Source organism: Phaseolus vulgaris, chromosome 9, assembly GCF_000499845.2.
Source record: "Phaseolus vulgaris cultivar G19833 chromosome 9, P. vulgaris v2.0, whole genome shotgun sequence".
NCBI lineage: Eukaryota > Viridiplantae > Streptophyta > Magnoliopsida > Fabales > Fabaceae > Phaseolus > Phaseolus vulgaris.
In genome coordinates, this window is record NC_023751.2 from 30817127 (window position 1) to 30844004 (window position 26878).

At 31.9% G+C, this 26878-nt stretch overlaps 3 protein-coding genes and 1 non-coding gene across 4 annotated transcripts; 2 read left to right on the forward strand and 2 right to left on the reverse strand.

The window, feature by feature from the left end:
- The first annotated feature begins 3175 nt into the window (after positions 1–3175).
- Positions 3176–6750, forward strand: LOC137822801 (protein COBRA-like). Its single transcript, XM_068627801.1, has 6 exons — positions 3176–3533; positions 4210–4289; positions 4665–5121; positions 5487–5643; positions 5780–6057; positions 6150–6750. The coding sequence occupies exons 1-6, from the start codon at positions 3431–3433 to the stop codon at positions 6431–6433; spliced, it is 1359 nt and encodes a 452-aa protein (XP_068483902.1). The 5' UTR covers positions 3176–3430; the 3' UTR covers positions 6434–6750.
- A 238-nt stretch (positions 6751–6988) lies between these two features.
- LOC137822800 (COBRA-like protein 4) lies at positions 6989–9237 on the reverse strand. Its single transcript, XM_068627799.1, has 6 exons — positions 9078–9237; positions 8887–8966; positions 8311–8767; positions 7903–8050; positions 7524–7810; positions 6989–7423 (listed from the first exon to the last, which is right to left on the reverse strand). The coding sequence occupies exons 1-6, from the start codon at positions 9175–9177 to the stop codon at positions 7125–7127; spliced, it is 1371 nt and encodes a 456-aa protein (XP_068483900.1). The 5' UTR covers positions 9178–9237; the 3' UTR covers positions 6989–7124.
- Positions 9238–20575: 11338 nt separating this feature from the next.
- Positions 20576–22686, forward strand: LOC137821083 (UDP-arabinopyranose mutase 3-like). The gene is made up of 4 exons (XM_068625506.1): positions 20576–21024; positions 21387–21637; positions 21730–21898; positions 22103–22686. The coding sequence occupies exons 1-4, from the start codon at positions 20674–20676 to the stop codon at positions 22445–22447; spliced, it is 1116 nt and encodes a 371-aa protein (XP_068481607.1). The 5' UTR covers positions 20576–20673; the 3' UTR covers positions 22448–22686.
- A 1920-nt stretch (positions 22687–24606) lies between these two features.
- TRNAD-GUC (transfer RNA aspartic acid (anticodon GUC)) lies at positions 24607–24678 on the reverse strand. Its single transcript has one exon. It is a non-coding gene; the product is annotated as a tRNA-Asp (tRNA).
- Positions 24679–26878: the final 2200 nt, after the last annotated feature.

Consider the following 26878-nt stretch of genomic DNA (forward strand, 5'->3'; position numbering starts at 1 on the left):
CATTTGTTCTAGTTTGTTCTAGCAATAAACGCAGCACAAACCAAAGCAGAATCACATTCCAACCAGATATTAGTAAGCCCATCTTTTGAGCTTCCTCCATAGCATGTATAATCCCTTAAAACTCAACAACCAAAGCACTGAACTTCAAAAAACACAAAAAAAACTCCAATCAATTCCCCCATACTCCCACGGAAAATACCTCCACAAGTAGTAAGACCAAGATATCCCTTAGCAGCCCCATCAGTGTTAAGTTTAACTCAGTCTGGTGAAGGAAACTCCCATCTAACATTAAGAGGAGGAAGAACTTTACCGGTACGAGTATTAATACAAAAAAAACTTGATCACGTTGAAATCCAACATATCATTCTTCATTAAAGCTTTAAACGAATTATCCACTAGATGAGTTAAATCTTTAATAACCGAAATAGCCCTAAAAACCTCAATCTTATCAGCATAATTCCACATACGCCATATCATCCAAATAGAACAAGTTATCACAACAAACTTAATCAATTTAACCCAATTCTAAATACGCAAAACATTAAAACATTCAAAAAATAAATGTTGAATAGATTCCTTGTATTGTTCACAAAGCGTACACATAGAACAAATATGCAGATCTTTATTTTGAACATGTTGATATGTACGAAGCCGCCCATGAAAAACTTTCCAAAGGACAAGAGTTTTGGAAGGCGGAAGATATGAAGACCAAATAAATTTACTCCAACCATAGGGAACTCCTTAATCTAAGAAAAAAAGTTCTAGCTGATTTAAGAGTGAAACGGCCAGACTCATCTAGAATCCAATTAGGAATATCTTCTTCCGGCCTAACCATGATATGATTAAAAGATGAGGAATCTGCTGTAAAGACAATGGAATATTCCAATCATCACCTGTCCAAAACTGAGAGACGGTATCCAAAATGCTAGCACCATCATATAATCCTACAATATTTGCTAAAGAAGTAGTACTACACCATTTATTATTCCAGAATTTAATAAAAGAACCTGTACCAACAGTGTAGAATAAAACTGCTTAATTACAGGCCAAAGAAATGAGGATCTATAAACCATTCGAAACTCGTATTTTAATTTAAGAACTTTGGCTTTCAAGAGCAAAGACCAAGGTTTGTTGTTATAAGCAAAGTTCCAAACAAGTTTAAGAAGATACGCATTATTTTCATGGTGAAGGTTAATAATCTTCAAACCTCCATTCTCTAAGGGAGAACAAATCGATGAGCACATGTCGTAATCAATTCAAACAATAAGTGTTGTAACTATTTTTCAAAACTTAACTAAGAATAATCTATTAACACATTGAATAATCTATTAAAGGCATTAGTATCGGTTTTTTTATCATCTTTTTCTAAACTCTATAAATAGAACACTTGGCCTAGTGTTTTTAAGAATAGCATACACGTTAAAAAGCAAATTGAATTGAGTTTTTCTAAGGAATTTGGATACTCTTAATTATGCTAACAAGATTTAAAAGATAAAGGTTGTGTTGTCTAAGATTTAATCTTGTTGATTCCTTATATTGTGACACTTTGGTATATTCTTTGTTTGTCTTTTGTTTGCTGGTGTGTGATAATGCATATCCTCTTATTTGTTAGGAGTTGATTATTTATGTCTACATGGTTAAAATTTATGAACAGTTTAATTGATTACCTATAATTTTAATAGATTAAAGTTACCCATTTTGAGTTTTTATAATTGATTAAGATGACTATATTCTTTACATTAGTTTGTATTGATTGTTTTGACTATGATTTTAATGGAAAAAAAAACAATAACATTTTGTATGAATATTATTTATCTTCTAGTTCTCTCTACTCTCTTTCAAAATATATCATTTGAAATGACATCCACATCTCATCCTAAAAGAGAGTCAAAAGATCTACAATCAAGAGAGGAAAGACTCCTACTTTCTCTAGACCTTGAACTTCAATTGAAGGTTGGTTCAGTGAATTGTTTAAGAGTTATTCCCTACAATTCATTTAAAATTCGAGTACACTAGACATGTTCTTTTCTTCCAAAGCTCGAGTTGTGGGGATTATGTACCATCCAACCTCATGTACTTGGTTAATGGTCGATCAAAAGAAACCTCTGATATTTAGGTTGAGGTTGTTCTCAGCTTCAAGCTTTTCACCTTTAAGGCTTGAGCCAAACAAGTTGTGTACCACCAGTCTCATGAACACAATTTTAAACCAATAATCAAAAGTCATAAGTAAATTTAGTTGCTCATAAGCCTTAATCTAATGTCATCTACCTTCATATGGTAGAATTTGATTTTTAAATTGATAACAGAAAATAATCCTACCAGTAACAATTATATGAGAATGACAACACCTAAAAGGAAATCACACTTCCATGATATTAATTTAGGACAATAAATCAATATTGACATAACTTTATTCAACCATTTCCACTTTCCAAACAAAGAAAATTTGAAGTTAATAATCTTTTACATTTATAAATAATCTTAAACTCTCTTAAAAGGGGTAAGAGAAAACATAAGACATTGAATATTTGTGGCTTAAAAATCTTTAGACAACAAAACTATTAACTAATCAAGTGTGTTGAAAAAAACATATTAAAATGTGGTCCATAGAAGAGTGGTATTGCATTATTGCTTCACAAGGGATGGTGTCTTGAAATAATGTTGAGAAAAAACAAAAAAACATAGCTAACTACAGCATCTAATCAATCACTTACTTAGTAATCACATTTATTTTTCTGGTCCTGTGAGGGATGGATCTACCGTGAGAATAAGTTGTAGCAAAAGTCTCACCGACAAGTTTAAGGACAGTTTTTAAACTTTTCCTTTTAATTTATTTAAGGCCACGCACCTGTCTTTCCTTCACATGTTCCTCTCACTGTCGGTATCTTTCGTCATTCCCATTATATCCTTAAATAGGGTTCAAGAATTACCCGAGTAGTTTTCAAATTTAAGTGCCACATTAAAAAACAACATCTTGGTTTGAAAATTTAACAATTAAAATTACAATAAAACAAATGTATTTGACTGTTAAATGATAAAATTAGTAATTTTTGTTTAAATGTTTTTTAATTAACAGGTATAATTTTGCACTTAGTCAACAAAGCCTACTGTAAATAAAAAAAGATACTACCTAACTCTCTCAATAAATTAACCTTGTTGGTTCAATAAAATAACTGTCATCAAAGGGCAAAATTGGTATTTGGTGATGGCTGTTTTTATCAGATCTTCCCAATAGTTTGGTTACAGTTATACAATAAAGACAGTGATTACATGAAGTATCATGACAGACTCAGTTCATTTGGAAACCAAAGCTTCTGCTTTGTGATGGAACTAGAGAGCTGAGAGGTCTAAACTTCTGTTTGCTCTCTCTCCATTTTTGGTGCAGATCTTGAACTTGAGCAACATTGTCATATAAAATCTGCACCAAGAAATGGAACACACCATGCTATCTGCCATTGGATCTGTTGTCCCTCGTGCTGCCTTTGCAGTCTTTCTCCTGCTGCTGTCTTTTTTTTCCTCATTCACTTCTACAGGTATTGGCTTCCTCTTATTGTTTACATGGAGCTCAAATTTGGTTCCTACATGTACATTGATGATTTGCTTTCTGGTTCTATTTCTATTTGAGTTACTGAGTTCCTATTTTCCATTTTCTCAAAAGTTTGGCTCTTTTGGTAGAATTGTGATTGAGGAAAATGAAGGGCATTTGGTTACATTGATCTGTATATTAGTTGACTGGTCCTTGCAGTCAATTTGGATTCTCACTTCTTTGTGTCGGTTCATAGTCTTTTGTTTGGCACTTTAACTGATCAAAGAAATTGCAAGATGGAATCAATGTATTTCCTTTTGAATGCATCTTCTTTTAAATTTTAAGCACTTAGATGTTGCATATTAGTGATCTGGTGTCTACTAATAGAACTATAGTTTAGTACAGTTACACCCATCTGATTACTAATTTAGATGAGTTCACAGTGATTTTTTTTGTGATTATATGGATTTGATAATAAATCTCTACAAAAAATTTTGATGAGAGAAAACGAAAATAAAGAAAGGTATAGGCTCTTAAACCCTTACTGTTTCTTTATTGAACTTGGAGAAAGTGTGAGGTTGCTCATGGATACAAATTACACTTTTATCTATTTTTTGTTTTAGTGTTTTACTATATCAGTTTAATTTACAATTCATCAATATTTCTTGCTTGTTCATTTACAGAAGCCTATGATCCGCTTGATCCAACTGGCAATATAACAATCAAATGGGATGTCATTAGCTGGACTGCAGATGGCTATGTTGTAAGTGACCACAGATTTTTGAATGTAAATTAAGTACTCAATATGACTCGTACCTTGGAAATTTTTCTAAAATCGATGAGAACTATCTAAGACTAGACTTATTTGTAGCTTGATGGATCTTCTGAATTGCACATACTTTGTTTGAACAGGACTTAAAAGTTTGTCTGAGTGGGTAAATTTTACTATGGTTAATTGGTTATTACTCTTTTAACATTTTGTATTCACCATTAACTACACTGAAATCATGAATGACTTCACATGTCAAAGAATCAGCAACCATTTTTTTAATTTGATTGTGAATACAAAAAATATAGGCTTCTATGATCTGTTTCTGCTTCTTAAAAGAAGTTGAACCTTCTTGTATGGCTTGAGCAGGCTGTTGTTACAATGTACAACTTTCAACAATATCGCCACATTCAGGCCCCTGGATGGTCATTAGGGTGGACCTGGGCTAAAAAAGAAGTAATTTGGAGCATGATGGGAAGCCAAACCACAGAGCAAGGGGACTGTTCAAAGTTCAAAGCAGGTATTCCTCATTGTTGTAAGAAGGACCCAACAGTGGTGGATTTACTGCCAGGGACTCCTTACAACCAGCAGATTGCAAATTGTTGCAAAGGGGGTGTCCTAAATTCATGGGGTCAGGACCCCGGTAGTGCTGTAAGTTCTTTCCAGATTAGTGTTGGTTCTTCTGGAACGACAAACAAAACGGTCAAAATGCCTAAAAATTTTACCCTCAAAGCACCAGGACCTGGCTACACTTGTGGTCCTGCAAAGATTGTGAAACCAACTACATTTATTACCAATGACAAGAGGAGAACCACCCAGGCCATGAGTAAGTTAGTTGAAAATTGCATTGAATTAATCAAAATCCTTTTTATATACGTTTGACTTTTCTAAACTTTCTTCATAAAGCCAGCATCTAGATAAAAGAATTGAAGTTCCTTTTGAACTTTCATTATTATTTTAGTCACGGAAGTTCATTCTATCCATGTTTTTCACTTTCAACGTTTCATTTTCAATTTTTCATGCTAGCATCATTTGCTTCTGTAAATGTAATGGATATTATTTTTGTGAAAGAAATAATTGGTAGTGATGTACTAAATAATAAGTTATGCTTTGTACATTGTTCAGAAGAGTTCAGAGTATGAAATCCAAATTCTTACTTCGCTTCAACTAAACTTGCATACTTTGTGGCAGTGACTTGGAATATTACCTGCACTTATTCTCAATTCCTGGCTCAGAAGACACCAAGTTGTTGTGTTTCCCTCTCATCCTTCTATAATGATACAGTAGTAAACTGCCCAACCTGCACCTGTGGCTGCCAAAACAAAACAGATCCTGGCAGCTGTGTAGCGTAAGTCTACAATTTATCTATTCCTATATATCTGAAACCTTCCTTTTTTGTGTCTAGCAGTTCTTCAAAGTATTTTCTGAGTAAATTTTTTCATCATTTCCCATTCTTATGATTTATTTTTCTGCTTGTATTACAGTCCAAATTCACCACATTTAGCTTCGGTTGTATCATCATCAGGCAAAGGTGCAAGCACACCTCTAGTTCAGTGTACCAGCCACATGTGTCCTATTCGAGTACATTGGCATGTGAAGGTCAATTACAAAGAGTACTGGAGGGTCAAGATCACAATTACTAATTTCAATTACAGAATGAACTATTCACAGTGGAACCTTGTTGTGCAGCATCCCAATTTAGATAATATTACCCAGCTCTTCAGTTTTCAGTACAAGTCACTTACACCCTATGAGGGCTTGAGTAAGTTCTCTCTTTCATAGCCATATTTCAAGATGATCTTGTGAAGAAAACATCCCAGTCTTATGTTATTGATTTGGGATATGTTTTTTCAGATGATACAAGTATGCTTTGGGGAATCAAGTTCTACAATGATTTTCTTTCTTCAGCTGAAACTCTTGGTAACGTTCAATCAGAAATCTTACTTAGAAAAGACAAATCAACCTTCACATTTGATAAGGGATGGGCTTTCCCGAGAAGGATTTATTTCAACGGGGATAACTGTGTTATGCCTCCTCCAGATGCCTACCCTTGGCTGCCAAATGCAAGTTCTAAACTAGTTTTCTCTTTACTAAGTACACTCATAGCCATTTTAGCTTGTTTCTTAAGTGTTATTTAATCAATCATAGAGAATATAGAGATACCACCTACTCTTTTGGAGTATTATATCTCTGTCTTCTGCACCAGCTTGTTAAAAGATAAAGTCATCCCCATTGTCAAAACTGCATAGAAGCTGCTACCAAGGCAATAAAAAGTATAACAGATGCATAAATGCTTGCCGCAAGAATTCTGTCCTTTATTCACCTTGGGGATTGCATTTTACCCCGTATAAGTTACACATCTTTTTAGCTTTTGAGTTGTATAATTATTGTAAGTTACTTGCTTGGATGATAATTATTTTTTCAGATTATAGAATATCCAATTTATTAGTGTTGAGATGATGATTCAAGACGAAATTATAGGTATCACTTCTTCCGTTTCTGAAGTCATTTGTTATATATTCATTTTCACATTTTTACAATCCCAAAACCTATGCAGATGGAGTTATATTGAATGTAAAAAGTACTATGCAGAAAGGGTTGATAGTATATACCTGTAGGACCCAAATCACCTGTCTCGTTTGTTTGTTCTCATCTTACACTTTCTAATTTTAGAATGACTAACAACACGAAGATAAAATGTTACCTTATGAGTGAATATATTCATTTGATACGTGTAAGAGTTCATAAGAAATTCCATTTGGCATATCTTCCAGCTAACTCATCTCTCTAAGCTGTAAGCTTTAAACTAATAGGAGCCTCTCTTATACCTCAAAAAAGTGTTACAACCAAATGCAAAAATAATGTAAAAACCACATAGGCTGCCATCAATGTAATAGTTGTTGGTGGTTTTTGGGCAGAGTTTGGCAACATAGGATATGAATCAGGAGGTGGCAGCATGCATTCATCACCATTAAAATAGACCCTCCTAGGAAATGCCCATCCCTGCTTGAGAGTAAATGTGTTCTTGTCCTTCTTCATGAGCACCTCAGACTGGACATTCCCTTTAGGCCCAGCTTCCATCAACAGATCATTGTAATATTTCAAACCATAGAACATGCCTGTATCATCTGCATATACAAATCAGCAAGCAGAGTATTAAGGAAACCTCTTCTAAAGCACTAACACAGAAAAGACTCAACCATTTGGTGTCCATCTCTAAGAACTCACTTATGGATTCATAGGGAAGAAGTGGCATGTATTCAAAGCTATAGACTTGGGTTACATTATTGAGATTGGGGTGCTGCACAACAAGAGACCAATCAGTGAAATTCAACCGATAGTTGAAGTTGATAATGGCAATCTTGACACGCCAATAGTCCTCATAGTTGTCTTTCAAATGCCAGTGCACCCGGACATGACACAGGTGGTGTGTGCATTGCAGCAATGGTTTCGGTGTGATGTCTGATTTTCGGTGAGGTGAGGTGACATTCTCTTTCAGGATCTTCGAGTCTCTCCTGCATGCCCATCATAGTAAGATGTAAAAATTGTAGGCCATTACTAATTAGAAGGAGAAAAAAAATGAAGTAAAATCACAAGGGTGGCTTACGTGACACAGGTATCGTTATTCTGGCAACCACAAGCACAAGGTGGACAACCTGTTATTTTGTCGCTGTAGAAAGATGACATAGAAACACAACAGCTTGGGTTCTTGGAGGCAAGAAACTGTGAATAAGTGCATGTCACATTCCAAGACACTGCATAGAAAACCATAAGATAGAAGCATTAAACAATTTTAATTAGAATGCAATGTGTGTAAAGCATTTTTACTAGTGAACAAATCATATAAGATTGTTAACTTTTGAAGACTTTAATGTCATATATGCACTGATTTGGTTGAGTGTAAATTTTTTTACGCTAACCGTGTATGAAAATTAAACTCATTGTTAATACTAGCAATGCATCAGTAATCACAGAGATACAGTGAATGAAGGGAACTAGTAATGTAGGCACATACTCAATGCCTGCATTTTTCTCCTACGATCATCTGTGAGGATTGCAGTGGATGGAACAACCTTAGCAGGGCCACATGAATATCCTGGTCCAGGTCCCAGCAATTTGAAGTTCTTAGGCAATTTGACTGTCTTGTTGGAGGTGCCAGAGAGTCCCACACCTATCTGAAATGAGGAGACTGCACCTGAAGGGTTTTGCCCCCAAGATGTAAGCACACCACCCCTGCAGCAGTTGGTGAACTGCATGTTGAAAGGAGCTCCAGGTAGCAAGTCAACCACTTGAGGGTTCCTCTTGCAGCTATGAGGAATCTTCAACTTGAACTTGGCACAGTCTCCTTGCTCTGTGGCTTGAGCCCCCACCACGGCCCAGATTATTTCCTTCTTTGCCCATGTCCACCCCAGAGTCCACCCAGGATTCATAATATTTCGGTACAGTTGGAAATTAAACAATGTCACAGTGGCCTACCAAAATTTAACATAACTAATCAGTTTGTGTATAACTTGAGCATTCTTTTGGAGACCTTTTGATATGCATAAATATAGAATCCATGCATATTATGAATAGAATGGTCAGAAGTTACCAAATATCCATCTGATGTCCAGGACATGATATCCCATCTTATAGTCACGTTCCCAGTTGGATCCAATGCATCAAATGATTCTACAGTCACAACAAGATAAAAAACTTATAATGAATCCCTGAGCAAAAAAATAAACTATATTTAAACTCTAACTTATGAGTTTTTTTGGAACATATAGTTGTGTAATTTACCTGCTGGAGATATTAGAACGAAGCATAGAGCAATTAAGGCAACCAACTTGAAGCATCCAAATGTGTCCTTTTGCTGCTTTTTACCACTATCATATTCCATGCCTGAAGATGAAGTTCACAGAATCACTAGTTCTAGTGTGGCACACAACTTGCAAGAAGTGCTGATGTACCAGTGCATTTATAACAACATATGAATATGTTATCACCTAGTAGTTGTTAGGTCCATGTGATATCACATTCAAAAGAAATGTTATGTCTGCATCTCTCTTTTCAATTGCTTGCATGCAAGCAGCTATCCTCAATATGTTGGCGTGTTTAAACATAGCCAATTTTCTGTTTTCCTCAGGATACATCAGGGGTTAGCCAGTTTTCACTCACTTTTCATTCTTTAAACGACTTGCTTCAAATTGAGTAATGATTTATAGCTAGGGATCTTTTAAGTCTTTGTTTATTCTTTGGGATTATTAACTCTTCTGGTAAGAGGAGCATGTTATGAGAATAACTCCTACTGAACAATTGATTATTTTTCTACGGTGACGTTTTCCTTCCTTCCTCCTCCTCTCGGGCTTCAGCTTTCGGTCTGGAGTGCACGTGTAAAAGGTTTCCAATACTCAATTCGATATTCGATATAATTAAATATTGTTATAATAACGTACCTTTATTTTGATTGTTGTGCCTATTTATAGTATCTGATAAGCTCTTTTATTGGACCTAAATTAAAGCACGTGTCATAATTAAAGTTCACATTACCTAATTTATATAAGGTTAATATGCGTTTTAATTAATTTGTTCATCTTCTTATATGTCAGTACCGGATACCGATATGTCATGGGACCATTCGGTCCCTAGGAGTACATTAACCATTACATCTTAAAATAGTTATTTATCTGGAAGTAGTTTGTGTTTGGGGCTAAACATCAACATCTATCCATATAAGTTGTTCATGTTTACATAACAAATAGCTAAATCGTCTGTTTTCACCGTTGATATGCCTTGGGGAATATGGTACTGAGTTACCATCTTGGGATTGATTGAAAACAAATATAATGTGCCCAACAGAACCAGATCCTGATACTAGCCATAAAATGGTACAATACAACACATTTAAAATCAATTGATACATTGAACAAATCCAATGTAGCCCATCGGTCTCAATTGAAGTTATTGGGCCTTAGTCTTCAAACCTGATTATCTATCACTCAATTAAAAAATAAAATGAAATGAAGTTATTTTTGTAAACTAATTGTTAATTGATTCTTGATTACGTGGTTTGGAAAAAAAAAATTGAGTCACAAAAAGTTAAAGTTCTAGGAGTTGAATATTCTAAATTTAAAAACCGAAAATTTAAAAGCAAACTAAAAGTAAGTTATAACTCAAATTGCAACTCCTAGCATAAAGTGTTTATATTTGACTTTCTTACAAATACTGGGGTGGAGGAAAATATGAAAGAAGAAAAAAAATAATATAATAGGATTTTTTTTATTAATTTGGTTGAGTAAAAAATAGTAATATTTTATTGTAAAGATATTTCGTTTCTGTAAGAGTGATATATATATATATATATATATATATATATATATATATATATTCTCTTTTTATACATATCTAAGAAATACTAATTTTAATATTTTAAAATATATTAAAAATATTAAAAACAATATAACTTGAAGGCACTAAAAAATACTAGTAAAATGTCAAATTCTATATATACATCATGATTCAAATTTCACCTTAATAATATACAATATAAAAAAAAATTAATAAAATAAAACATTAAATTTTAGAAAACAATATTAACCATACTTTTATTATTATAGGTAAGTTTTGTTATTATATTAAAATTTATGTATGTAAAGTATTTGTGAGACACTTTAACGGTTACATATAAAAGTTCTAAAAAAGTAAAAACAAAACAAACTTCATTTCTTGACTCTCCAACGTGAGTTATTTAGCATGGAGAAGAATAAAAACATTCAAATTATGTTATGAAGATTTCAAGTTATTATCAACCAACCTCATTTCTCAGGAAGAATTTTTGAGAATTATACTCAATGAAAATTTAAAGAAACAATCTTAAGGGTGTTTAAGGACCTTGAGACGCTTATTTAGAGGAGTTCATTGACATCCTTAAAGCTAATGGAGTGGTGCTTTAACATGATGTCCAAAAAAGGTATAAAAAAATGGGCACTCAATGCTAAAAAATAGGGGTGGCAAAGCAGGCCAGCCCGCCCCGCATTGGCCCGTCCCGCAAAGTTATTGCGGGTTAGAATTCTTGACCCGTCCCCGCATAAGAGCTGGCTCACGGGTTTGCGGGCCAGTCCGCGTTCTTTTTTCTTTTTTTTTTAAAATTAAATATATTTTTTTTACATTTTTTTCTTAAAAAATTGTCAAATTAAACCTATATATTTGTTACTATCAAACCTAAATGTTTTTTCTTCCTTTTCAAACATAGTGAAACATCAAAACATTAAGATAAATATCAAATATCATTATTCTCCCACTTCCAAAACATTAAAAATACCTAATTCCAAAACATTAAACATAAACATTAATTCAAAAATATTAAACATAAACATTATTGACGCGATTGTATTGTGTTTTTTTCTTCGAAATTTTGTGAAAACCTAATTGCGTTGCCCAGCTGCTACTAAGTGCCAATTTTTTTTTCTTACGGGTTAGCGGGCCAGCCCGCCCCGCCCCGCTGCTGGCCCGCGCGGGCTGCGGGCTAATGCAGGGCGGGCTAATGCGGGTTAGCGGGTTGAAAAGGTTAGTCCGCCCCGCGTTTTTTACTAGCGGGCCCGCCCGCACGGCCCGTCCCGCTTTGCCATCCCTACTAAAAAATAGAAGACGGTTGCACTTGCCAAAATGCTAAAAGTAGTAAAGGATTCATGAAGCGTTGAGGAGTTAGATGAAGAAAAATTCTTCTTCCTATTTGATAAGTTCATAAATGTGCTCATAAAACATGTATGATTAGTAAAGGGAAGACTTTTACCAAAGACGAGTCAAAGTGTTTAGGACAAGAATGCAAGAAAATAGAATGTTTAGGAAAATAGAACATTACAAGTCAAAGTGTTCAGGACAAGAAACAAATAATAAATAAGTTTTCAAGAAGAAAAAATTTATGTCTATCTAGAAAGATCTTGATCTCTTAGAGTCAAAAGAAGAACTACAAGAGGAAACTCGCATTTGTCTCATGATAAACACATAATTTGATCCATCTTTTAACGAGTCTGATGATGATGTATATTTCAATGACATTCATTCTATTACTCAAGCATATTATGTGGTTATTTATAATACATTCATACTCTTTAAGACCATTAAAAAGGATCTGACCATACTCTTCACATGTATATCTCATGTCAAAATTCTATCAAATAAGACTTTGTGATTTTAGAAATTCAAATGAATAAGTTTTGGATCAAAATGAATTTAGTGATCTATAATAATCTATGCGATATAAATGGTTATGAGATCTATGGACAATTAGAATTTTATGATACAAACTTGTCAAAAAAGGTTTCAGGCCATAATTCTTCCTACTTAAAAGTTATGTAGTGCTAAAATATTTTCTACTCTTACATTATTTCAAACAAGCTAATTATGATAATTCTTTTTTTCTAAAACATGTTAGGCCAAAGACAACTACTCTCCTAATATATGTAGATGATAGTATACTTACTAGAAATGACATTGATAAAATACATAATATTACTTCTTCCCTTGATCAAACTTTCAAAATAAAGAATTTAGGAGATTTAACTTATTTTCATAGTTTTGAGGTGACAATAAGTGAAAGAGGAATACAATTGTGTCAACAAAAATACACTATTTGCATTTTAAGAGATGTTGGAATCCTTGCTTCCGCGCCTGTTTCTACACCTTTCCAAGCGTACAACTTTCACTGATGTTGAACTTTTAGTGGACTCAATTTCTTATAGAAAGCTCATTGGTAGATTTATACACCTCACTAATACTCGTCTAGATATTGCTCATGTTGTTCATAATCTTAGCCGATTTGTGGTTGCTCCTACCATGATCCATCATCAAGTCTCTCTCTACATACTATGATATCTTAAATGAACACATGGTCAATGCATATTTCTTAAAACAATATACAGTTGAAGGTGTTTAGCGATTCAAATTGGGCTAGATGCCCTGATTCTCAGAGATCTGTTACTAAGTATATTATTTTTCTTAGACATTATCCTATATCACAACCTTCGAAAAAGTAGTCAATTGTCTCAATATATTCCTTAAAAGGTGAATATAAGACTCATGCTTGTAAAACTTGCAAATTGCAATGGTTGAATCATTTTGTGTAGGTTCTTCATCTCATATTCTCAATCTGCTTTACTTTATTGTGACAATCAATCATCTATACAAATAGTTTTCAATCCTGTCTTTCATGAGCATACCAAAAACATTGAGATAGACTAACACATAATTAGAAAAAAGTTACACCAATGTTTAATTAATTTTCTCATCATACATACATCAAACTTTAGTTGATTGACATTCTCACCAAGACCTTACCATTTTACCATTTTCGATATTAATACATTGTATTGTAAGCTGGAATGCTGAATATTTACTCCCAACTTAAATAAAGATATCAACATTCAAAGAATTGTCTCATAGATATCAACTAATGCTCAAGTGAGTTTTTCGATTTTTCTATTTTCTTCTATATAAATTTGTCTCATAGGTTTTGTTAAGTGTAGTTTTTTTTAATGCAAAATAACTTTCTCAACCTCTTTTGTCTTTAGATATATCTTTTTCTTTTCCTTTTGCTTGATCACCTTGTGCTCTGTGTTTCTGTATTCAGTAAATAAACTCAGTAACATGTCTTTTGTCTTTTTCAAATTGCAGTTGTTTGAGCAAAACAAGAGAAGATGTTTTGATTCTAAAAGTAAAAAGTGATTGGCTTTATCCAGCACACAAACATATGGACCCTAAATTATCTAAAATGACAAACATAATAATATCGTATGTCGTACCCGTGTTGGACGTGGATGCCTTGATGTATCTAGATACAAATCTTAAAAAGTATATATATTTTTTATATATTTTTTCCTAAACTAAGATACCGGATATGGTTTTGATACGAATAATTATGAATGCTGCTTAAGTCATTTTCTATTTTTTAAATAAATTTTAATATTTTAAACTATAAAATAAAAGAGTAACAAAAAATTATATCTTCTATACGTAATCCCTCAAAAATAAAAAATACAGAAAGTTTACTATTTTTTTTTCTTTCTCTATGTAACGATTTACTCCACCTCTAGATTTTGTCCATTTATATTTATATGCCTAGACTTACCGTATCTTATTACGAAGTAGACTTTATACTTAACTCAACTTCATAAAATCAGTTTATAAGGTTGAGATTTGCACACACTTATATACAATAAATTGTTTTCATCTCTAGTCGATGTATGATCTCCAACACACCCCCTGTAGGAACTAATGGAAGGAAATAAGAAAAGGCAAAAAGTTATAGCAACTGATTGAACGTAATTGCACAAAATTACAAAATTAATCTTATTAATTTTGATTCACTCAATCATATATATATATAATAATAATAATAATTACAATTACTGGAAGCTATAAACTAGGAATACTAACACGCCTGTAAATTGACCATTAATGCAATATAACGGTGAAATAGTTTAAGGATAATAAAATATGAATTAATAATAATAAAATCTGAATTAATAACCAACATCCTCCCTTAATTCTGATTTGGAACAACCTTCCCAATTTGAGTCATGATATTGTTTTTCTCAATCGCCATCAATTCTTCATTCATAGCCTTTTGCCATTTGAGGTGTTGAATGGCATCGACAAGTGCAAGAAAAGCAAAGTGAACCAAATCTCCATTGTCATCAACTTCATCATCAAGATTGCGAAGTACAGGTTGTCGTTGCTGCCTTCTTGGTCGCTCCATCATAGTTGCAATTGGAGTTGCAACTTCAGGTTGAATTACAACTTCAGTTGAACTGCAGGTGTTTAAAGAGTGACTCCATCTTCCATATCATCGTTCAAAACATAAATATATCGTTTTTTCGAATCTATTTCAGTTGTTGCATTCCATTGTCATTCCTCATCTTCAGCAAATGTAACATCACGACTAACAATCACCTTCTTTGTCATTGGATTGTACAATTTGTATCCCCCATGCTTATATCCAATGAAAATGGTCTTAACTACCTTATCATCCAACTTCGATCTTGCTGCCTTTGGGACATGAGCATAAGTTTTTTTTTTTTTTTTTTTGATCAGCAATGAGCATAAGTAATTGACCCAAATACCTTCAAGTGTTGCACATTGGGTTTGATTCCACTCCATGCCTCAATCGGAGTTGTGTTAGGAACACTCCGAGTGGGTGATCTGTTTATCAAATATACCGCACATGTTACGGCCTCAGCCCAAAAATAATTTGGCATACCTTTCGCTTTAAGCTTGCTCCTCGCCATGTCCATGATTGTTCTATTCTTTCTCTCAGCAACTCCGTTGTGTTGAGGTGTGTAGGGGCAAGTTATGTTATGTTGCAACCCAAGTTCTTCACAATGTCTCTTGAATTCATTAGACTTGTACTCACCTCCTCCATTACTACGCACCATCTTAATTTGTCTGTCACTCTCTCTTTCAACAAATGCTTTAAATATTTTAAAATCCAGGTTTTCCTTGAAAAATCATCAATAAATGTTAAAAAATACTTATTACCTCCAACTGATGATATGTTCATCGGACCACAAACATCTGTATGAACAAGCTCCAAAGGAAATTTTGCACGCCAAGGCTCCTTAACAAATGGTATCCTGTGATTCTTTCCAAAAATGCAAGCCTCACACAATTGATCAGGGTGATGAATATGGGGTAAACCATTCACTAAATTTCTTTTGGAAAGATTTTCCAAACTCTGAAAATTTAAGTGTCCAAAGCGTAAATGCCATAACCACGATTCATTATTCACTATTGCATTCAAGCACTTGAAATCACCCATATGAATATCTACTGGAAACATGCGGTTTTTTGATAAAAAAGATTTAAGAATCAAACTACCTTTTTTTATCAAAAATTGATAATTTATTTTCAACTATGTGCATCACATAACCCTTCTCGGCCAGCTGCCCCCATACTCAACAAATTACTTTTCATATCAGGTACATAGAAAACATCATATATGTACCTGTGATCACCATTCTTCAATGTGATAAGAATTAGTCCTTTTCCAATAACCGGAACGAACCTGCCATCACCAAATTTCACTTTTGTGCGAAATGAGTCATCCAAATCTGCAAACAACTCCTTCTTACCACACATGTGATTTGTGCAACCTGTATCCAAATACCAAGTCTGATTGTTTGGAGTTTCATTTGATGTGGCTGCCATTAGTACTGCATGATCCTCTTTATCTTGTTCGTGATTACTGTCTTCTTAAGCACAATTGGCAGATGATTATCACCTTTTGATATGCACTCATTGGCATAATGACCACGTTTATGACAATTATAACACTCAACATTTGATTTATTATAAATGCCTCCTCATCCTCCGCGTCCACGTTCACCACACCAAGAGTTATTTGAACTTTGATTGTGATTGGAACCAATGTTGTTTTGCTCAGCGCCTGCATGATTCTGGTCACCACGACCTTTACTACAATAAGTACCATGTGCTTGTAAAGCCTGTTAAATTGGTTTTTCAATCTTATTGCCATTCATTCGTTGCTCATGCGCTCGTAGGGAACCAGACAATAACCTTACTGTCATTTTTGAAATGTCATTGGCCTCTTCAATTGCGGCAACAATATGTTCAAATCTGGGAGTTAAAACCTCAAAATCTTTTCCACCTTTGCCTGCTCCGAATGTGTTTCACCATTGCTCTTAATCTGATTTATCAAGGCAAGAACTTTGTTTATATAGACATCAATAGTCTTTGTGGTTTCTATCTGCAGCAATTCATATTGGCGTCTTAGGGTTTGAAGGTGCACCCTTTTGATCTTATCATCACCTTTATAATTGGTTGACAAAATTGTCCAAGCCTCACTGGCAGTTGTTGCTCCTTCTATATGCTCAAACGTCTCGTCATTCATCCCTTGATGGATGAGATACAAAGCCTTATTGTCCTTCTTCTTCTGATCACGATGCGCTACTCGTTGCGCTTCAGTTGCATTAACAACTAATGCAGATACTCCACTCTCAACGACATCCCATAACTCATGATAATCAAACAAAACTCTCATTTGCACACACCACCGATTGTAATTTTTTCCATCAAGGATAGGGACTGATAATAATTGGGTAGAGTTCATGATAACAACCTAGCTCTTGATACCAGTTGTAGGAACTAATAGAAGGAAATAAGAAAAGGCAAAAGGTTATAACAACTGATTGAACGTAATTGCACAAAATTACAAAACTAATCTTATTAATTTTGATTCACTCAATCATATATATAATAATTACAATTACTGGAAGCTATAAACTAGGTAACAGGCCTGTAAATTGACCATTAATGCAATATAACGGTAAAATAGGTTAAGGGTAATAAAATATGAATTAATAATAATAAAATCTGAATTAATAATCAACACCTCCATCACGCCAAGAGTGACAGCTCGTGCGTGTGATAATATATTATGGGTGATCCGATAACGACCTGATAGCGGATGACCCGATAACGGCCCGATAGCGGATGATCCAATAAACCCAACAAACACTCGTTAGTATAGACTCAAAATGACTCTCGTACCATATTATGAAGTGAACTTTAAGCCTAACTGAATCTTATAAAACCGGTTCATGACGTTTATTACCACTTATATATAATAAAATATGATGATATTTTTTTTTTAAGTTATCGTGTATGTATACGTCGTGCCATACCTGTGTGGTATCGAGTATTGGGCTTCATAGCCAGCGAATAATCAAGGACTTTCTGACAAAAAGGTCAACTTTCAACTTACTTTAACTCACTTTATTCAATTAATTTTAAAAAATTTCAAATTTCTAGAACGAAAAATAATTTTTAAAAAAATAAATTTGGAATAGATTTTTCGTTTTTTAAAAGTAAAATTTTGAAATATAATTGAAAATAAAAATCTTATTATAGAAAGAAAAATCTAAAATGTAAATAACACAATCTGAAAAATAAATTTTGAAAAACAAAATTGGAAACCATATTTTAAAAAAAGAATTCCAAAAAACATATTTATTATTTCCCATTAGTGATAGGATGCATATTCAAATTTATTGAGTGTAGAAAGAAAAACCCTTACCTTATTTTAAAAATGATTCCTTAAGCTTTGAGTTAATAAAGTTAACATAAGGAGAAGTTTTACGTGGTGATTTCAGCGTTTGACGCATATGCTTAGAAGGTTAATTAAGAAATTGGTGACAGAGAATGTTGATAGAAATATGTTGCTAAGGAACATAGGCACAGATATTATGATCACTGGCTAGCTGATGAATACTAACGCTAATTGGTTTCTCCTAGACAATGTTCACATTGTGAATCACGTACACCACAAGAAATTGTTCTCGTAATTATAACTAATTAACCAACTGCATTTATTTAATCATAGGGATTTTCTTTTATATAAAAAGAAATTTAAATATTCAATTAGTGAGCTTTCAAGTAACAAATTGCACATATGGATTTTTGTGGATTTGGAGGCCATCTACGATGAGTGTTTTTTAACATCTTAGTGCAATTTGACAAGTTTATTAATGAGTTTTAAAAAAATTACAAAACTGAAAAAAAAATTGTACCAAAAGTAATATAACTTTATTTTGAAAAAATTGTGTAATGAAGATACGATTTGGATCGTGTAAAAGTGAAGTCATGATAATTTTGACACAACTTTAATATTTGTATGTTAATCTAATATTAATTAATGATTTATTTTAATATTATTGAAGTCGTTTAAAAAATTTGTTTATTTTTCTATTTATTTTTTAAAAATTTTAATTATAAATTTAATAAATTTTTGTAAATAAAAGTTCAGAATAGTAAAAAAAATTGATAAATTTTTGTAGAAAAAACTTTTGATAAAGAGTTGGGATTGTTAAAAATATTATTCAAATTGAAGTAAAAAAATTCATTTGGAGATACCAAATTTTCAAAAAAATAATCATCTATTAATTGTTTTATATTTTTTAATTTTTTTGAATTTTTTTTATATTTGAAGTTTTTAGTTTATGTTTTAAGTTTAGGATTTTAACATAATTTTTTAATTAAAAATAACGAAAATTTTCTTTCTTAATTTTGTTAAATTAATAATTCAATCAATTATTCTAAGTTTTTAAAAAACAAAAAATAAAAAACTTTCTAAAAAATCAATAAAACTAAAATTATGTCATATAACCACGACTTCAATGTAACCTTAAGAGAATTTCACTAATCAAAATCGTGTCAGATTGGTACGACTTTATATTCGGTATTAAAGTCATGTCACCTTGATACAAGTTCATTTTGACATGATTGTGACACTCTAACACAACTTTTTATGAAATTCTGTCATTCTTACACAACTCTTTTACTATAAGTCCTGCTATATTGACACAAACTTTTTTACAATAAAATCATGTTACTTTGATACAACTTTTTCATAAGAATTGACACAACTTCCTCCAAATCATACTTTTTTTTTTTTTTTAATTAAGTCCCATTTCAGTAATAAGCTTATATAATTGCAGCCAACATGGTAAAAGACCTCTAAAATGCATACGAAATGGGTTGAAAATAAGTTCCATAGTTTAGATTTAGTTAAAAACATAACACTATCTATAGTATAATATATCTATAGTTCAACCGTACAATATTTAAGTTTTTGTCAAAAATTTGTTTCCTAATTTATCTCTGGAAGATTTTTTTCAAAGAATATCTTTTCAATTCACCAGAGTTTTTAAATGAAAATTTAACAAATAGAGATATGTTAAAATTTACATAGAATGTGTTTACTTTTCAGGAAAGAAAAATTTTTAATTTTTTTTTCTTTAGCAACATATGTCGAATCTAAACCAATTGTATAACTTGTTTTAATTTTAGTTTCATTCTTTAAAAATATAAAGAGAGAAAAATACCTCTTTTTCTCAAGTTATTCTAATTTATTAGTATTATTATTTTTAATTTTAAATAAATCAAATTAAATTTCACATTTTGCATCAATATAATTTTTTGAAAAACCCTAAAGAAATAACTCCAATTTATACAATTACATGATCCTTTTTTTCAGAATTATTACATCCCAAATATTCAAACAGAATGAAATTAAAAGCTATCTATACTTTTAATATTATACTTTATTAAACAAACAAGAATTTTTACTATAATTTTACACTAAATTTATCATTTGAAAAAAAAAATAGTGTAAAATTACTCCATTTATGTAAAAATACCTAATCCATAATAAAAAGTTGAAGAATTTAAAGTAGTAAACACGCACACAGACACAGACATCCTTGGCTTTCCACACGTGCCAAGTACCGAGAATTTCTTCTACAAAACCCCCTCTGAAGGAAAGAAACACCCCCCCAATCCTCGTGCTCCTCGACGTTCTTCCAAAACAACGTTGTGGTGTATGAGAAACCTAGGATCAGAGGAAAAAGGAAGCATGTCAGGAACAGCAGCGACGGCGATTCTGAAGGAGGAGGTGGATATAGTTATCCCCACCATAAGGAACCTGGAGTTCTTGGAGATGTGGAGAGCGTTCTTTGAACCTTACCACCTCATAATAGTGCAGGACGGTGACCCTTCTAAGTTGATCAAGGTCCCTCAAGGCTTCGACTACGAACTCTACAACCGAAACGACATCACTCGCATTCTGGGCCCCAAGGCCCACTGCATTTCCTTCAAGGACTCTGCTTGCCGCTGCTTCGGCTTCTTGCTCTCCAAGAAGAAGTACATCTTCACCATCGATGATGATTGCTTTGTGAGTCCCCTTTTTCACATTTTACTATCCATGAGGATACTTGGGTATTACTTCTGTCAATTATTTTAACAAACACTTCTTAAAACCAAAAGGTGATGAACAGATGAAACATGCCTTGATTCTCACATTTTTTTTTAAATCTTTACTTTTTAATACATTACATGGTGTATCAATCGTGTTCCAGATCAGGCACATTGTCTACTAAAATCTGATGCAACATGTTGGTGTACAACATTGCTGCTATTGTTTGATTTGTTTTGTGATATGTATGTGAAACATCATGTTCATGGAGTAGAGGTTAGATCCCAGTTGTAAAATGAGATAGTCTTTCTTTTTTTGGGTTTTCTTTTTCCCCTTTTCAGGTTGCAAAAGATCCATCTGGGAAAGAAATTAACGCCCTAGAGCAGCATCTGAAGAACCTTCTGAGTCCATCAACCCCATTTTTTTTCAACACCCTCTATGATCCATTCAGAGAGGGTACAGATTTTGTCCGTGGATACCCGTTTAGCCTGCGAGAAGGTGTTCCTACAGCTGCTTCTCATGGTCTCTGGCTCAACATTCCTGATTATGATGCCCCAACTCAGCTTGTCAAACCTCTAGAGAGGAACACTAGGTATGCTGAATATTTGCATTTGTAGCATGCATGCATAGCAGAGATATTGGTTTTTTGTATTCTTGAGGTAATGTCTCGTACACTTTTCTTAGGTATGTGGATGCAGTTATGACTATACCAAAGGGAACCCTCTTTCCCATGTGTGGTATGAATTTGGCATTCAACCGTGAGTTAATTGGTCCTGCAATGTACTTTGGACTCATGGGTGATGGTCAACCAATTGGACGCTATGATGACATGTGGGCTGGTTGGTGCATGAAGGTATTGTATTCCAAACTTGTAGCAAAATATCTGTCTCAAGAAATTGTTAGGTAACATGGTACCATGATGTCTTTTAAGTTTATACTCAACATTTGACATTATTGTTATCTTAGTATAGCTCAAATCATTAAGTGAAGGGTCATTTTAAAATCAGCACTCGTGTCTCATGTTACAGCTTAACTGAGTCCTTGTTGGATGATGCAGGTGATAAGTGATCATCTGGGATGGGGGGTGAAGACAGGTTTGCCTTACATCTGGCACAGCAAAGCCAGCAACCCATTTGTAAACCTTAAGAAGGAGTACAAAGGAATTTACTGGCAAGAAGAGCTGATACCATTTTTCCAATCTGTTTCTCTTCCAAAGGAATGCACAACTGCTCAGAAATGCTACATTGAACTCTCCAAGCAAGTGAGGGCAAAACTTGGGAAGGTTGATGAGTATTTCAACAAGCTTGCGGATTCCATGGAGACATGGATTGAAGCTTGGGAGGAACTAAACCCTTCTGGGGCACCAAAATCTGATGCATTGCCCAATGGCTCCGCAAAGTAATGAATTCTTGATCAATGCGGCTCTAAGGATACAAACTATTGAGGATATGGTTGTAGTCATCATTTTTCTTTTCTCTTTCGATAGAACAATAAAACTTGTGTTCCTCCTCAACATATATTTTTTAATGTTTTCTTCAGTTTCACATGTAGCTTATTACTAAACTTTGAAATTGTACACTCACATTATTGCTCTTGGGAATGTGTTTTCATTCCTGCCATTTACAACTTCTCTTCTTCTTCCACACTCTTATTATTATTATTCTCATTATTAAGATGCTTGGTTAAAATTTTATTTTGAATCGTCTTACCTTGATTTTATTTAAACGTTTTTAAAATTTTAAAACTATTTGATTATTGATACTGTATCAAGCTGATTTAATATATAATATAATTTTAAAAATATAAATAGATATATAAAGTTACATGCTTGTAAATTTTTAATTTATTTAAAATTTTGATATTATATTGAGATAACATTAAATTTAGAAAGGGAGGTTTTATACAAACTGACGCCTATTCATTTGTTTATTTCACAATTACTTAACTTTTTTAGCCTTTTAAGTTGATATGTAAATTATATACTTATTATTTCACCGTTACATCCTTTAATTTTCCGTCTCTTTGAATGAACTTTTTCATTAACATTCTAAACGATAAAAATCAGATAAAAAAAATTGAAATTAACTTTTTTTTATATAAAACTAAAATTATATTATGCATTAACTAATTTATAAAACTTTATAATACATAAATTTTATTTTTAACTTTTATATAAACTATTTTTAACCTATAAAAGTGCTTATTTGATTTTTTTTAAGTATTTGTTGAGAAGCTAACCCAAACATCTTAATATACATACTCCAAGCTTCAGGAGTGAGATTAATTGACAGGAATTATTTCAAATTAACTATGGATTTCAAGTTTAAATTAAATTTAAAATGTGAAAAATGCTTCAGCGGCAGAACATAACAAAACAAAAATATGAAACTGCTTTAAGCTGTAAATAATCCTAGAAAATTGGTATCAAACAGAATTCTTTGATGGAATATAATATGTGAGCCTGTAAAAAAAATGCAGAAAAGAAAATGAGTTCTTTATGAAAGTTTGTTCAAAATATTTTGTGGAGCTTCTAAATATTACTCTAATGGACGATAGAACATGAAACACAGATGTTATTTCTTTGTTGTGTTTTAGTTGAGAAAGTTGTAACGAAAAGGAAAAGTTGGGGAAAACGTTAATTAGCGTTATGATTGGAGCGTTGAAGTGAACGTAAACGTGACATTGTTATAGTTTTCCTTGTTTTGTGAATTATGACATTGTCGTCTTCAATGTTTCCATCTGCATGTTCTTGTGCCGTCCAATGCCATAGCTAGAAAGCCGGCCTAGAAAAATATATTATTATTTCGTATGCATTTTCTCTTAAGTCACTTCAATAACTAATTGTAATCTACTTTTTTTGTCACTTACACAAACTTATTTGGCTATTTTACTAGTTATTTTAAGTAGCTTGATGAAAATAAACTTGTTAATTTATAATATGCGTTGTCTGCAACTGTGTCTGTATTTTTATCAGGTTATTTTATTTTAAGAACTTAATTATAATTTAATATTTATACTAAATTATTTTTTATATATATTTTTTTAAAAATTATTTGCATTTTAAAATTCAAAATTCAAAAGAATACATCACATACGAACACCACAGCTGCACTCCCACACTGTCAAGCCTGATCACACTCTTTTTCACATCACACAATACAATTGTCATAAGTATGGATAAAATAGTAACGTAATTTGTTTATATAATATTTCATTCATATACTATTCTATTGACCCTTTTAATTGATTTTTTTAAATATTTTTTTATTCTAATACTCGCATATGGTGACGTATAATAGAATTGACAAAAATATAAAATAAATAAAATATTAAGAACTAAAATTTAGAAAAAAAAACCATTAATGATTTAATACAAAAATTATAACTCTGAAAGGATTAACAACTTGTAAGTGAAGAATATATTTAAAAAGTTATAAATAAATGAGAAAATTTATAAGTGTTTTGAATGCTATGAAACGGTAGATAAAAGGAGATGATGTTTGAGAGATTGTGGCTGGGAAAAGCAAAACAGCGAAAATGAAAAAAAGTGATTTTAAGAAACGCCGTTGCCGGGGATCGAACCCGGGTCACCCGCGTGACAGGCGGGAATACTCACCACTATACTACAACGACTTGGATGTTCAAATTGATACAAAAAGGGTACATAATAGGAGTTAGATATCACAACTTTAAACTTTTGGTAATGGTAAATACAAAAACAGTCAAAATTACTCTAACATAATAAAAACTGTCTTGCCATTAAAAACTATTCAAAATGCAAAGTAGATGGGACCTCTTACCAAATTTCTAGATGCTTAGATTATATGGTAATGGAAAGGATTAACTTTTATTAAGTAGTGTTGTTATTTTTACATAAAACTTAGGTATTTTTTACTAGAGTTAGTATAACATTATTTTTATAAATGTTTCATGAGTAATAAAATTTATCAAAAATAGAGTAATGGATATTGTTGCTATTAGGATGTTGCTTGATTAGAAGAATATTTAATGCATGCATGAAGTATATTTAATACATTTTAGGAAGATGTTAAAATGAGCTGAAACTTCTCAACAACTAGAAAAAATATTTGTAATGACTATTTTCTTCTACACTTATATAAAGTCATCCTTCAAGAAGAAGAGTGACGAGTTCAATTTACAAAAAGTGTTGAAGTTTTATTAAAAATATTATGTCTTAAAAGCTTTACAATAACAATGCTTATTAGAAAACTATAAGATAAAGCTTAAACTTTGTACACATCGTAAGACTCTACCATACATCTTAGACAATCATTTGTCTTAGTCATGAGTTACTATTTATTGACTTGAAATTGTTGACTTGAAAAAAAATTGTAGTCCTAGTTAGAGTTTGTAGAATCTTATGTACTAAACTACTTTTTTGGATGAATATCTATAGTCTAATAAATTAGATCGCCTAATAGAGTTTACTGCTTATTAGTGGCATCTATTGTGTTATAATGTATAACGAAGTTTATGTTTATCAATAGGTATACTAATAATATTATGTTTGTACAATTGTTTTAGAAGTTTGTGAGTGCTTCTAACAAACTTGTAACAATCTCGTAATACTATAGAAGAGTTGTTATCTTACATATAACAAATATGATGAAATTTTACATGATGGGATAATAATACAAGACAAATTCATTATTTCAATCAAACTTTATGTTTTCTTTGTCATTTTGTCTCTAAAAAGTGTGGTGTGTAATCAATATTATACTCGTTCTTTCATTATTCTTAATCATAACATATACAACAAATATGCTATATAACATAAATATACTTTCAAATATATATATATATATCAAGATATTGTCTTAACAATTTCTATTGTATTGTGAGAGCTCAAAAGTCAATAATATTTTTTCTCCCTCACAAGATAAATCTATTAAAAAGAGACAGTTTAAGAGATGATAATACTATATTTTTTGCAAAAGACAATCATGTCACTTAACCAAGGAATATTTACAATGTCATACACTTCCACTCTAGGCATAAGTATTTAATCTCAAGAACCTGCAATATTTCTTTTAGTTTGCTTAGGTTTCCCAAAAAAACAATGCAATATTGCAAATATGTTGTTATTATTGAGTTTTTCTTAGTGAGTTTGAAGGTTTGTTATTGGAGGTGGATATACGGGTTGTTCAAATCTTTAAGTCTTATAGCATTAAAAATAGTTTATTTACAAATTTAATTTTGTAAAGGCTATACAAAAGTAAAAAATTGATAATCATTTCCATTTTTTATATGTAATACATATAAAATTTGTGCCTATTCTTACATCTTAAATGATAATATATATATATATATATAATATGTTAAAAGAATATATTTTTATTTTATTTTTTATGTCAAAGAATTATTAAAAAATTATAATTATATAAATTTTAAAATAAAATACTAAATAAATTAAAATTATTTTAATAATTTAAAAGGGTGACAAAAACTTATGCTCAGCCAATTTTAGTATTTTTTATTAATATTGGGACAGATTCAAACAATGCATTTAGATGCATGCTTATTTGTCATCCTTATATCTATCTTAAAAAAAAATTGACTATACAAAGTGATCCTTATATTGTAAAATCGTTTTTTTTTTCTCAATTAAAATGTAATTAATAAATATATTTAAAATTCAAAAAACATAAAACATCAATCTTATTAAGGTCAAATAGAAAAGTTTAAATCTAAGTAGAAAATATATTAAAGATTAAATTACGTAAAAAGAATATGAAGCAACATTAATTTTTTTATGAATAACATTTTATGTCATTCTTAAAAAGTCGGCTGTTCCCCTTTTTCATTCTTTTTG

What these genes read in the sequence shown, in the direction of transcription:
- LOC137822800 (XM_068627799.1), bottom strand. Translation starts at nt 9,177, where the DNA reads ATGGAATATGATAGTGGTAAAAAGCAGCAAAAGGACACATTTGGATGC. An exon ending in GGACATCAGATGGATATTTG is followed by an intron (nt 8,768 to 8,886) that starts GTAACTTCTGAC and finishes AAATTTTGGTAG; the next exon opens with GCCACTGTGACATTGTTTAA. An exon ending in AATAACGATACCTGTGTCAC is followed by an intron (nt 7,811 to 7,902) that starts GTAAGCCACCCT and finishes ATGGGCATGCAG; the next exon opens with GAGAGACTCGAAGATCCTGA.
- LOC137822801 (XM_068627801.1), top strand. Translation starts at nt 3,431, where the DNA reads ATGGAACACACCATGCTATCTGCCATTGGATCTGTTGTCCCTCGTGCT. An exon ending in GGACTGCAGATGGCTATGTT is followed by an intron (nt 4,290 to 4,664) that starts GTAAGTGACCAC and finishes TGGCTTGAGCAG; the next exon opens with GCTGTTGTTACAATGTACAA. An exon ending in GAGAACCACCCAGGCCATGA is followed by an intron (nt 5,122 to 5,486) that starts GTAAGTTAGTTG and finishes ACTTTGTGGCAG; the next exon opens with TGACTTGGAATATTACCTGC.
- LOC137821083 (XM_068625506.1), top strand. Translation starts at nt 20,674, where the DNA reads ATGAGAAACCTAGGATCAGAGGAAAAAGGAAGCATGTCAGGAACAGCA. An exon ending in CCATCGATGATGATTGCTTT is followed by an intron (nt 21,025 to 21,386) that starts GTGAGTCCCCTT and finishes TCCCCTTTTCAG; the next exon opens with GTTGCAAAAGATCCATCTGG. An exon ending in CCTCTAGAGAGGAACACTAG is followed by an intron (nt 21,638 to 21,729) that starts GTATGCTGAATA and finishes CACTTTTCTTAG; the next exon opens with GTATGTGGATGCAGTTATGA.